Source organism: Humulus lupulus, chromosome 9 (assembly GCF_963169125.1).
Source record: "Humulus lupulus chromosome 9, drHumLupu1.1, whole genome shotgun sequence".
NCBI lineage: Eukaryota > Viridiplantae > Streptophyta > Magnoliopsida > Rosales > Cannabaceae > Humulus > Humulus lupulus.
The window spans coordinates 173,326,291-173,340,734 of NC_084801.1; the positions used below are offsets into that span (position 1 = coordinate 173,326,291).

At 35.9% G+C, this 14,444-nt stretch overlaps 1 protein-coding gene across 1 annotated transcript; it reads left to right on the forward strand.

Annotated features, from left to right (window-relative positions):
- The first annotated feature begins 5,540 nt into the window (after positions 1-5,540).
- Positions 5,541-9,340, forward strand: LOC133801149 (26S proteasome non-ATPase regulatory subunit 7 homolog A-like). Its single transcript, XM_062239304.1, has 10 exons — positions 5,541-5,862; positions 6,812-6,904; positions 7,004-7,085; positions 7,372-7,468; positions 7,648-7,723; positions 7,872-7,930; positions 8,020-8,142; positions 8,282-8,339; positions 8,448-8,533; positions 8,882-9,340. Exons 1-10 carry the CDS (start codon positions 5,676-5,678, stop codon positions 8,951-8,953), a joined length of 933 nt encoding a protein of 310 aa, XP_062095288.1. The 5' UTR covers positions 5,541-5,675; the 3' UTR covers positions 8,954-9,340.
- Positions 9,341-14,444: the final 5,104 nt, after the last annotated feature.

Sequence of the window (14,444 nt, forward strand, 5' to 3'; positions counted from 1 at the left end):
TCGGTCTACACCGTTCCCGGCCCAAGTCGGCCATTCACGTCATAACTCACAAAGCATAACAAGTATACATAGAATTCTAGCTTAATCAGATAAAGGGCTACGCCCCGCAGTTCTAACATATTGGGCTCGGCCCTGCATACTAACCCATTCAATCACACTGGGCTCAGCCCTGCATATCAACTCATTCAAACACATTGGGCTCAGCCCTGCACACAAGCTCTATGGGAACAAGGTTCTCTTACCTGAGTCCCGAGCTTTTCGAGCACCGATGTCCCGAGCACAGTCCACTAACGTGAGCCTCGCCGAAATCCTAGTCACAACACATAACAATATTCGACCATCAAATTCCAACCCACAAATAACCACAAACCGTAACCCTAACCTCCGGGATCTTGAATTCTACCAATCCGAATGATAAAATCCATCCCGAGCCTTACCCTTGAAGTTCCCAAGTCAAAAATATCATTAAAATTCCCACTGGCACTAAGGGCCGCGGCCCCCACCTTCTAGAGCCGCGGCTAGCCTCAAAACAGAGGCTAGCTCTCCACTGTCCACCACGCGGGCCGCGGCATGCCCTGCAAGGGCCGCGGCGCGCTCGAGTTCCTTCAGCCTCCCACGGCTGTGCGCGCATGCGGGCCGCGGCACACCCCTCCTAGGGCCGCGGCGCTCCCCGCTGAACCCAGAATTCTTCATCAATTTCCTCCATTTTCTTCAAGCTAACCCTCACCAAAATTCACCTATCTAACCCAGATATTAAACACATATAACCCAGCTCATAATAACTCAGTAACAACATCAAAACCCATTAGAATTCACCCCAAAACTCAACTAAACCACACAAGAACAAATCAAGCTTTACTAGCATGCATACTCTAATAACTAGCTGAAACTTTAGACTTAACCACCATAATCAAACTTACCTCTTGCTGATTTGAGTCTTAGAACCAGTTCCCCCTATGCTTCAATCCTCAAGCTTCAAGTTCCCCAAGTTTCCTCAGCCAATTCCTTGCTTAAGCTAGTTTCCACCATAGTTCCTTGAGTTTTGTCTTAGGGAATGAAAGTGAAAAAGAGATATGGTTTATCTTCAGCTGAAATAAGGTGAGTCGGTTTCTAAAGATTTATAAACTGTTCCTCTCTCTTATTTGTCTTATATAACTTAAGTCTAAAGGTTACCTCAAGGCTCGGGGTACCAAAACATCCCCGAGGGCAAAATGGTAAATTTCCCCAATATTCCCGCCTAGACATTCTATCCTCGAATATATCTCCAAATATTTATTTTCGTGCTCCAATAATCCCACAACATACCTAATACCCAAATTACCCCTCGACTCACCCCGAGTCCGAATCTCAACCCCGTTGTGACTCTCTGGCCAACTGCTCCTCAGAACTGTCTCGGATCGTGCTGCACAGACATATCACACATATACTACATATATTTCATTTATCGCATTTATGCCCCCAACAACCAGACGGGGCCCACATGCACATCTAACTCAATTAAACATGCATCATAATCATATATACACATAAATTCACATATAAGCAAATTAAACCACTTATTGCCCTCCAGGCACACTAATCAAGGCCCTAAGCCCGATTAGCGAATTCGGGTCGTTACAGCACCTCTGACATCTCTATTTGGCACTCTCGCCTTGGACATCCCACCTCTACTATAGTATCTCAAGTTCTCTAGTCGTGTGGCATTCCAGCTCCGTCATCATCCTCTACTTTGTTTTGCAATTCCTGTCATTTAGCTAAGAGTCATCGACTCCCTTTTACTGTATCACACTCTAGAGCTGTAACACCTTTTGAATTAATACACATGGATCTTTGGGGTGCTTCCCCTATTGTTTCACACTCTGGTTTTTGTTATTTTTTACTTCTTATTGATGATTTCTCGCAGTTCCCTTGGATTTATTTTTTACAAACTAAGGATCAAGCTTACTCTACTTTTCTCACTTTTCAATCTTTAGTAGAGTGCCAATTTGATACCAAAATTAAACAGGTCCAAACTGATGGTGGGGGTGAGTTTCGACCCCTTGCCTCCTTTTTCTCCAAGATTGGTGTCATGTTACGCATCAGTTGTCCCCATACAGCCGCTCAAAATGGGCGTGTCGAGCAAAAGAACCGTCATGTTGTTGAAACCGAGTTAACCCTCTTGCATCATGCTCATGTACCCCTCATTTTCTGGCCTTATGCCTTTCAAACAGCTGTGTACTTAATTAATCGCATGCCTATTGTTATTCTCAATCCTCAAACTCCTTATTCTCTTTTATACAATAAACCACCTTCTTACGCTCATCTTCGGGTCTTTGGCTGCCTTTGTTTTCCCTTCCTTCGCCCTTATAACGATCATAAATTACAGCTGCATTCTAAGCCATGTGTGTTCTTGGGATATAGTTCTCAACACAAGGGGTACTCTTGCATTGATCCCACTACTTCTCGTGTCTATGTTTCCCGTCATGTTGTCTTCAATGAATGCTCATTTCCTTTTTCCGCTCCTTCTTTTCCTTCCTCTACTACTTCTCCCACTTCTTCGTCCTCTAGTTTTCTTTCGATTCCAACAGCACCTGTTCCCACTCTCTCCTCTCTTTATCCTCTCTTTCTCCTCCCCTTTCTCCTCCTCCTTCTTCTTCTCCCTCTATTCCTTCTCATTCGCCTTCTTCTTTACTGCCTTCTCCCTCCTCTTCTCTTGTTTCCCCTCCTTCTTATTCTCTCTCTTTCCTTCCTCCCCTCCTCCTTCTGTACCAATGATAGTAGATTTACCTGACCAATCTGATGCACCTACTATCCCTATTACTAATGTTCACCCGATGACTAATAGAGCTAAAGTAGGCATTCATAAGCCTCGGGTGTTTGTCAGTGTTTATGCAGGTCAAGTTCATGAACCTCAAACCTTTGCTCAGACCAACAAGTCTCCTGAATGGCGCCATGCTATGTCTCTTGAAATTGAAGCACTTCATCGCAATGGGACTTGGACATTGGTTCCTCCTCCACCTACTGTTACTATCATAAGACATCGCAATGGGACTTGTTTATGCAGGTCAAGTTCCTGAACCTCAAACCTTTGCTCAGGCCAACAAGTCTCCTGAATGGCGCCATGCTATGTCTCTTGAAATTGAAGCACTTCATCGCAATGGGACTTGGACATTGGTTCCTCCTCCACCTACTGTTACTATTATTGGGTGTAAATGGGTTTATCGGCTCAAGCTTAAGGCTGATGGTAGTATTGACAGGTACAAAGCCCGCTTAGTGGCCAAAGGTTATCACCAAACAGAGGGGTTGGACTATTTTGAGACCTTCAGCCCTGTTGTCAAGGCAGCCATGGTTCGGTTGGTCATTTCTCTGGCTGTTTCTTTTAATTGGCAGATCCGACAGCTCGATGTTTCCAATGCATTTCTACATGGGGATCTTTCTGAGGAGGTTTTTATGCAACAACCTCCCGGCTTTATTGATACACACAATCCTCATCTTGTCTGTAAAATTCATAAATCATTATACGACTTGAAGCAGGCTCCCCGTGCTTGGTTTCACAAGCTCACTCATGCCTTACTGTCCATGGGTTTTTCGGCTTCAACTTCCGACAGCAGCATGTTTCTTCATCACACCACAAGTGTCACCACCATCGTTCTTATTTATGTAGATGATATCATCGTGACCGGGAGTTCTTTCACTGCTCTTACTGCCTTAATTACAGCATTGCAGCAGCGTTTTGCCCTTAAAGACCTTGGTCCTCTGCATTATTTCTTGGGTCTCGAAGTTGTTCGCACACCGCACGGTCTCCATTTATCCCAAGCTAAATACATTCATGACTTGTTGGTTAGGACTGATATAATTGACACTAAACCTGTTGCTACCCCCATGGTTACTGACAATCCCTTCTCTATTCACACTGGCATCCCTCTTACTGATGGAACCGACTGACGTGCATTGGCTTGCTGTCAAACGCTTATTGCGTTACCTCAAGGGTACTCCTCATTATGGACTCTGGTTTCAAGCTTCACCTTAATTTTCTTTTCTCTGCTACACTGATGCGGATTGGGCCTCATGCCCCGATGATCGTCGCAGCACCAGCGGTTACTGTATTTTTCTTGGCTCCAATCTTATCTCATGGTCCTCCTCTAAGCAAAAGGTTGTCTCTCGCTCTAGTACCAAGGCCGAGTACCACAACATTGCAAATGGCACATTTGAACTCACATGGCTTGAATCACTTCTTCATGATATTGGTGTTCCTTTGTCTACTCCTTCTACTCTTTGCCGTGATAATCTCAGTGCTACTTATTTGACAGCCAATCCTATTTTACATGCTCGCATTAAGCATCTCGAGATTGACTTTCATTTTGTTTGGGAATGTGTCGCTGCTCGCACTCTTCATGTACGATTTGTTCCTTCTGTAGAACAACTGGCTGATTGCCTGACTAAGCCTTTGGCTTCTCAACCTTTTCAGTCTCTTCGCACCAAGCTCACCGTGCTCACTAGCCCGTTGATCTTGAGGGGCGCTGATAAGCACCAGATGTAATTATGTATATATTAGTGCATATTGTGTTAATACTAAATAATATAGGGTCCTCTCTTAAGTGTATATATAGACCCTTACTCATTGTACTGTAACAATATATACAATATACATAATATTCAGCATAACAAACTTTCTCTCTCTTCTCCAATTAAATATTCAGTCAGTTTATAATTATATTAAATCTTGTCCCAAATAAAATTAAAAAAATAAATAAAGAAAGAAAGAAAGATGTAAAATAAATATAAAAAAAATTATAAAATAAACTAAAATTTAAGCAAGCCCCGTTGAAGTTGGATGAGTTTCGTTTAGTATACATAAATGTGAAATTATCACAATCTCTTCCCCTATTTTTTAAATCTCCACTTTATTGGGAGCAAGTCCATGCGAGCCCTGTCTCAATGAGGAAATTTTACATCCATACAAAGAAAAAAATATGATTTTGATTCTTATGTTTTGGTTAAATACACGTAGTATTTTGTTAAATCATATCTCAAACAATATATTTTACAAAACGGTTCAAAATAGTACCAAGAGCCAAATTTTGCTCAAATAATTTTTCAGTATGACCTAATTAATCCTAAAGTAAACTAATTAATAATTAAAAAATATCTAAAATTATTTCAAAACAAAGATTAAAAATTTAGTTAATTCAAATGTAATTTAATTTTGTGTTTTAACAATGGGGATCTGACTTGGTTTTTCATTTCCTTTTTCATTTTGATTTATGAGTTTGCTCTTAATTTCGGATATCGAATTAATAAACCTAAGAATTTTGTGGCATTTTTCTGAGTTTGTATATGTTTTTGGTTATTGAATATGTGTAATTGTTGATGATAAGAACAAAACAAAAAGATTATATATATTTTTTAAATTAATTTGGATTTTTTTAGTTATTGAACCCATGTCCCTTCCCACACACTCACGCACCTACTAATTACCTGAGCTAGTCTCAAGTGGTAATTTAATATTTGACAAAAATACAGGGACAGAAATAGTATTTTTTTTCTAAAATTAAAATTGAGAGGGCCAAAGGAGCAAATACCCTAAACTTGATTCTTGTCCTTGGGTGTCTTCTTCTTCGTCTGACCAACAAGGGTTTTACTGCAAAAACAATTTCAGATTTCGGAAGAGCAAATACATACCGGAGAATTCCTCCATGGACGTAATCAAGACCCAGCAAGTATCTTTGAGACCCATTGAGAAGGTCATAGTGCACCCGCTTGTGTTGCTCAGCATCGTTGATAATTTCAATCGAGTCGCCAAGGACACTCGCAAACGAGTCGTCGGTGTCCTACTCGGAAGCACTTTCAGAGGCACCGTCGATGTCACCAACAGCTATGCAGGTAACCTAATCTTGCTTTCCCTCTATTGATTGTTTCACCATATAACTCTTTCTTTTAGGAGCCCAAATGCTCTGGTGAATTTATGTTTTCAGGGAATTCGCCTAATCAATGCATGATAGTCTGTGAAACTCTAGAATGTAGTTTTGTGGTTTCTCTGGATTGATATCTGTGTGTGATAAAACTGAGTTTAATTCTAAACTAAACATTGCTTTGTAAAATAACTGAGCTGGTTCTTCTGAGTATACAGGTTTGGAGATTCAAGACCTTAAACAATGAAAATATGAGTCTTGAAACTATACCTATACTTAATGAAAGCATAGTTAGGATAGATGGGCTGTGCTACTCTCTGTGCTTGTCTCTGAACTTAATTGTGAAGCTTATTGCTCAACTGTATATCTATTTATGCATGATTGATTTACTTAAGTGAAGGTTTTTTGTGAGGGCTCCAGTGATAAGAATTTAGTAGGTAAGGTGAAAATTGATATAAGAATTTTGAAGCCACAGGATGTATCCGTGGAGGCATCTTGGATGTCAAATTATGTCTTATCTTGTCTTGTATTTTGTAAATGTGAATAAATATTATATATTTTGAAAGCTATAATCAATATAATTTATTGTGTTGAAAGGTAATTTTTGGTTCGTACGATTAACCTTTGTAAAAAGATTTAAGTATAATGCATGTGACTTGAGAAATTTGTATCCGGAATAGGTTCACATACAAACCTGTCTAACTTAAAGCTATAGTATTATTATATGTGTTTGAGACTTGGGAGGATATCTACAATTTTTAGTTAATAGTTTGTAATTTTTTTTTGTCATTTGTACCATTGTAATGCTTGGTAATGCATATTATTAGTGTAACTTCACCCTTTTCTGTATGTATATATATATATAAGCATTTGACTGTAAAATTAGAAAAATTTTATTACCGTAAACTTCTAAATTTCAGTGCCATTTGAAGAGGATGAGAAAGATCCCAGTATTTGGTTTCTTGACCACAACTACCACGAATCAATGTATTCGATGTTCAAGAGAATAAACGGTACCTCTGTCTCCTCTTAATTTAGATATTGGTTATTGTGCTAAATTTCATTGGACTAACTAACTACTTAATTTTGTCTGAATTTCTGATAATGTTCAGCCAAGGAGCATGTTGTAGGTTGGTATAGTACTGGGCCAAAGCTTCGGGAGAATGATCTAGATATTCATAGATTATTCCACAAGTAAGATTTATGTGTTTTTTTTTTAATTCTGGAGCTGACGGTGCATGTAACCTCATTCACCGCCACAACTACCTTTTATAAATGTGCTTCATATGTTGCTGTTGTTTAGTTTGCTTTGACAGTCAAGTTTCTTTTGGAGCTACTTTCATTAGCAAGAATTATCATTTAGATCTTTATCGATACATAATTTTTTACTATTTTAGTTGGGGTTATGATTGTTTAGAATCCATTTGGTAGCTCTATGTTTACCACTCATCTCTATAACATGATTATTCTGATATTATAGCTATGTCCCAAATCCCGTCTTGGTCATTATTGATGTCCAACCTAAGGAATTAGGAATACCTACCAAGGCCTACTATGATATCGAAGAAGTTAAAGAGGTATGCATCATTGATTCCTTTATTGCTTCTTTTCTGATGAGTTACATTGTTGGGTTTGATGTTGAGAAACATGATAATTGATGTCCAAATTGGCATATTAAGTTCACAATTTATTCTTTGCTGTACATTTTCTCCAAATAAATCTTCATGAAGCTTAACCTTCTTAATTATTGTGACAGAATGCCACTCAGAAAAGCCAAAAGATTTTTGTTCATGTGCTTTCAGAAATTGCTGCTCACGAGGTTGAGGAAATAGGTATGGCTACAGTTATATGAGTAGTTATAAGTTATAACTGCTGTTAGCTCACACAAATTATTATCAATGCAAGTTGAATTTTTTTATTATTTCTTTCCTTGGTATGGCTTAAATAAACTGATTTTATGTACATGATATTTGATAATAGGAGTCGAACATTTACTAAGGGATGTGAAGGATACAACTATTAGTACACTTGCAACAGAGGTTCAATCTTTAGTTTGTTCTTTGTTCTTTGATGTGTTGTGTGACTGTCTCTGTGAATGACCGTGGAATTAATATTTTGTTTTGTTCAGGTTACTGGAAAACTTACAGCCTTGAAGGGTTTGGATGCACGCTTACGAGAAATTCGTGGTTATCTAGATCTTGTTATTGATGAGAAGCTTCCTTTAAATCATGAGATACTTTACCATTTGCAGGTACTCTTTTCAACTATTTCTTCAACTCCCCCGACAAATGACATGTCCTGTTTTACATATTCTTTTTCTGCATTTTCCATTCTTTTGTTTTGAGCTTAAGAGATATATTAAGTTGAAAGTAAATATGTGCAAATTTCAGGACGTGTTCAATCTGCTACCAAATCTTAATGTTACCGAACTAGTCAAGTCATTTGCAGGTATTTTACACGGAAAATTAATATACTACATTTGTTGTATTCTGTGTACGCCTGTCTGATTATATGTTGAAAGTCATTTTATTAATATTGTCTTATTGTCTTTTGCAGTAAAAACAAATGATATGATGCTGGTTATCTATCTTTCTTCTGTCATTCGAAGTGTAATTGCACTTCATAACTTGATCAATAACAAGGTAGGCTACTCTTTCTTTTCACTTGTTATGTCATCTATGCCATGCTTACTAGATGCCAATTATATCATTGTATGCCCGAAGTTTGTATGCTCTTTTGTTGCTCAAGCTCCTTGCATCCTGTAAGTTTCGCTAGCAGAAAATAGTGGGTGAATAACTTAAGCTCCATGCAAATTTCTCAATTAGCTTCATTAACCCTTCCATGTATTTATATGACCGAAAGGAGCACAATTATCCTTCTCAATGTTTTCAGGAGCAGTATAAGAATTTGTCACTGGAAGCTAAAATGAGTCATGATGTGGTTACTTGTTAGACTTTTGAATTTTCTAATTCGCAATTACTTGTTTTCAGATGCTAAATAAAGAACATGAGAAGACAGAGGATGCTAAGCCAGCAACAGTTCCCGCGGCAAGTAATAGCTGAAAAAACAGTATCACTGGTTTTGAACTTCAATTAGAAGAGATTTAGCCTTAGGAGTGGCAGAAGACACCATTTATCTTGCCTTTGAGACTTCTCTTTGAGAATACTTGTATATTCTCCTTGGTGACAGAGGATCGTGGTAATCTCTTCTTACTTGGAAATTACCTTATACATCGTTGCAAAATTGTTTGGTTTTTGTATTTGAAATTTTTGTGGTTCATAGGCCTAACACGTAATTGGGGTATATTTTATTTCTTTTCCAAGATCCCACATATTATTTTTATTTTTACTTAATTGCTTCTTAACTGTGTCAACAATGGGCAGGAGTGATTGTATTTTCTACTTGAACCATCTTTTATCACTTTATTTTTACAGGTTCATTTAACTGCAGCTCCTTCCCTTTCATTTATAACATTCAATATTTTAAATGCATCTCATTTATTACTCTAGACTTCTGTAATTGTATAAATATGGCTCATATCAGGATACATTCATTCACAAACTTAAGGATATATTCAATAGAACACAATTAACGTAAATTGGACTTTATGTGCGAATTCTCTCATAAACCATATTGAAAGATTGTCTACTTTCAATGGCCTGGATGAATGCTTTGATCATGAATAAAGTTTTTAACCCTTTAATCCAAACAAAACTCAAATGAAGAAAACTAAAAGGCTCATCTAGAAGATACCAATTTAGTTTTTTTTTTAGAAAAGTTAAAATTGCTTATTTAAAGAGTTCTAGATTGAGACAATTTGGTAAATGGATAAATAACAGTTTATTAAAGAATTAATATGGACGTTTAAGTTAAAAGTTGAAGCTGATAATTTATATATGAACAAATATGGCATAAGTTATTGGGGTTACGGACAAACAATCCTAACCCCCTTTGTCTTTTGCAAAGAGTTGTCATTTGCCCTTTCATTTTTGCATCTTGTCCAATTGTCCCATTATTTGTAAAATTGAATATCACTTACCTCATCTTTCACTTTTACTAGTGGCCGAACAAAGTTTTCTCACTAACTATTTCTTTTATATCTCTCTTATATAAAACTGTCTAGATAATAGAAATTATTTGTTTAAACGGTTTTTTATTTATTTTTTCATTAACTTTAACAGAATAATTTTATATTTAATAGAATATTCTTATATCTAATGGTAGAATGTAAATATGATTTAAATTTAAAATCTCAAACAAACATAAACTTAAACAAAAATAAATAAATTAATTAAAATATGATATTTTGAAGATGTTTTATGATAATTCAAATAATTAAATCATATTTATTTAAAAATAATAAATGCATACATATCATTTTTTTTATCTTATAAATTTGTGTAATAGTTTGTTTTTTATCAAGTGATTGAAGCTCTTTTTCTTCATCAAATTCACCAAAATACATTGTGAGATACATTAGAAACTAAAAATAGTTGATGCATGTATATTACTGTTTACACTATTACATTTTCTATTCTTATTTTATATCTATTATTAATTTCTTTTTAAATATTATTGTATTATATATATATGTCATGTAGCCTTGTAAATATATATGTATGTCAACGTTGTATTTAGATATCATATATGTAGAGATTATTGATATAAATATTTATATATACTATAGAACTATAATTCATTTTATTATATATATTTAAAAAAAACAATGAACTAGATTTTATTAAAATTATAGACAATGTTTACAACTTTAAAACTAGGCAAACGTACATTGCACGTTGCTTGTATCTAGTATATATATATATATATAAATACTAGAATTTATATACTAGAATTTATTTATAGAATTTATTAATTACTTTTATTAAATTTGTATCATTATTATATAAATTTAAAATAAATAAATAATATTATATATAAAAGAATAACATAAACCTATTAAATGAAAAATTAAACCAAAATATTATTATGATTTTTAACTCATACAAGAGTCATACTTCATCATATCCTACTGATGAATCTCTACTTCTGATCATGACAAACGAAACCTCTTCTGCAAGTTCTACAAGCTCTGGTGCTCCTATAATATCGCTCGTGTCACTTACTCCTTCTCCATCTTTCCGCAAGTCCACAACCAACAAACTTGATTTTCTTTATGAACTATCATATATTCCCAAAGAAAACAAGAATACCAATAACAACCTTCCTTTGATTAACTCATACCAGATTTTCCCAAAATTCATTACTCCTTTTACCCGGTCCATTAAAGCTCTCATCAAACCTTCCTACAAAGCCCCAAAAGAATATATCCAAGCTTCTGAATTTAGTGAGTATCAATTGAGACCTACTCCTGAGGTCCAATTTGTTACTTTACAAATCCATCCTGAATTTATTCCCTAGTGGATTGCGCAAGGATTCACCCATATTCATTTTGGTGTCATACACTTAGCTATTTCCCTTCATGGCAGGAAGGGCCTTCCGATTGGCTGTCGAATGGGTTTGCTAGACACCCGAATGAGAAAATATCAACATACAAGCATTGCAACCATAGAGACTACATTAAATACAGGGACAATGATAACTACATTGTTCCCTAACTTTAATATGACTCTCAAAGACAATCTTTGTAATGACCCAACTACTCTAGACTTTGGACCATTAATGAAAACTACACATAGACCCTAATCCTTAACAGAACTTACAAGTGAAAAGATCATAACTTTATTAAAAACTCGTAAAAACAAATGTTAAACTTACATAAACTCAAAGTAGGATATGGGATCCCATTGTTTAAAAAAAAAAACATAACTTAATTGTAATAAAAAAAAATTACATAAATAGGTGCGGAAAAATACACATAAACCATAAATAAAGACTTCATCCTCGAAATCGAAACTCTCGACTCCTTGAATCCATTCCGCCTCAATACACATTCCCCAAGCTTCCAAGAACCTTTCCCGCCACTAAAACTATTTTCCTGCACATATAAACAAAAAGGAGTGAGCCTAATGCCCAGCAAGGAAAATCTAACACATAGTCTATATACATAAATTTCATAAGAAACATAAAACTATCATAACACTTATGTCACATACATACTATAATGGCTATTATTACTTGGGGTCCCATAAACTAAGCAAGTCATATGCCCATTAGATTAGTGGGGTCTTGCTAGCTAAGCAAGTCATATGCCCATAATCTATTTGGGGCTTGTTAGTCATATAGGTCATATGCTCAAGTCTACAATCATACTTAACATAACATATTACATAACATAAAATCATAAGATAACATAAAAAAGCATATAACACATAAATCATATCCTATTTTCCTTACCAAAATAACTGGGATATGAGAATTGATTTGGGACCTTGGAACACTCCTAAAAACCATTTATAAAATGGTGAGTATATTGAAGAAAAGGGATGAAAGTGAAGAAGGAACTATGCTATCAAAATATACTTATCAAAAACCTTGTGCTTAAGAACTTGGATTTCCTAACCAAGAATAAGAATAAGGTTAGAATGAGTAGAAGACTATGAGAATTTTAAAGAACATAATACAGAAATATACTAGAGTTTGGGATACCTTGAGTTCTTCTATGACCAATCTACACCTTGAACCGAAATGTGAATAGAACCTTACTTCCCAAGTGTTTGGTAAGCTTATAGTGATCAAGCTTATGATCCCCAACCCAATTGTTTACACTCTCACAATAACCTAGCAATTTGCAGCCTCTGAACTTAGAGTAATAGATGAATAAATGGCTGGGTACTAGGTCCTATTTATAGAGTTTAGGAATGAAAAGATCCTCATTTAACTTGAATAAAAATAATGGCTTTTTAAGTGAAAATCATTTGAATTATCATTCAGCAGAGGCTGAAGACTCGTTCAAAAAGATGCTGGACTTATCAAGAGGTTGAAGGTTTGAATGGAGAACGTTTTTGAAAACTTTCAAAATATGCTGAGAGAGGCCATATATCGCCCCCTGTAGGCGATATATCGCCTGGGCCAGTATGCCCGAGGCAATCGTGCAACGTTTCGTGTTTTTCGTATCTTCGTGCTGCGATATATCGCCCCCTATAGCTGCGATATATCGGAATACGCTGAATATTTAAACACGAAATTACACATTTTTAGCTTAATTTAAATTGAGTAAACAGCCTTGACTAAGTCTTCTAACGTTTTCAAAGCTGCTGACTGACCTTAGAGTATTCAAATTTTAACATTAATAAATTTAATCCTCAAAATGCTTAATCATTAATAAACCTATACATAACATGTGCTATTATCTTATTGGTTCTTATCTAAACCTTATAGTATAATAAATATTATCCTCAATATCAGTCATATTAATCAAACCTTAGGTTAAAATTAATATTCTTAAACTATAGGTTAAACTTAGAAAATCTACAAGTGTTACTATGAGTGTCCAAATAAATCCCGATCTGAACCAAAAATCCACAGTCATAAAGATAATACTATTATTACTATAATACTACTATCTAACTAGCTAAGTAAAGTTCTTGGACTCTACAATCTTTTAATTGATGCTTTCAAAGTTGAAGTCCAATTGGCTGGAATTGACCAAGATCTTACTTCCATTGGAGCTACTCTTCACTACCAGATGGCATACATGCTCCAAGATCACGCTCTTGATCTTTCTTTGCCAATAGCTGAAGAAGCATTACTGGTCTCGATAGACTCTACCCAAGTTCCAACATGTACTCATATTCCAAGGCAAATCTCTACAAATGATCTTATGAAGATTTTGCCCAGTTCATGAATAACAAACTATAAGATGCTCCACCAACCTCAAAAAATTGTCAATACTCTTACTGAATCATCTTATCACAAGAAAGAAGATGGCTCTGTCAAAATAATCTTTGACAAAACTCAAACAAAGACTCCCAGTTGCTTTACCACCCAGTACATGATGACTTCTGTCACACCAACTAATGTGGAAATTCAATCCTTTGATCCTCAAGGCAGCCCTATTTATGCTTTCGAATCTTCGGATGGACATAAGTATTGGGATGTTTGCGACTGCAAAAGCTGCCTAAAAACAGAAGAAGACCTCCCAAAGCGACGTCCTAGCTCAGAAAAATGGCTTAAGCAACAACTAGATAAAGGAGAAAAAGGACTAGGGTTGTTAGGCTAACCCTCTGGAAAGTTTGACTATATTTTCAAATATTTTGCTCCCAAAGACTTACCTGACTATACTCCAAAACCAACTGGATGAGACATTGAGCTTCCTCCAACAAACTCCCGGGAGCCTCCACTTCTAGCTCCTCAACTGAACATTTTGCCATGCTACCAAAAAGCAGCAAAATGGATGCGACATCATGGAGAAACCTTTCCTGCTCAAAATCAATTCCAACAAATTCCACAAGTATGTATGATGATTACTACTGATTATGAGTTAGATTTTCCTCCTATCAAAAAATTTGATAGGTAAGATGACCAAGGTACAGTTTCTCACCAACCAAAGATTCATAGCCCCACAACTAGGAACGCGAATGGGTCTCTAAAAAA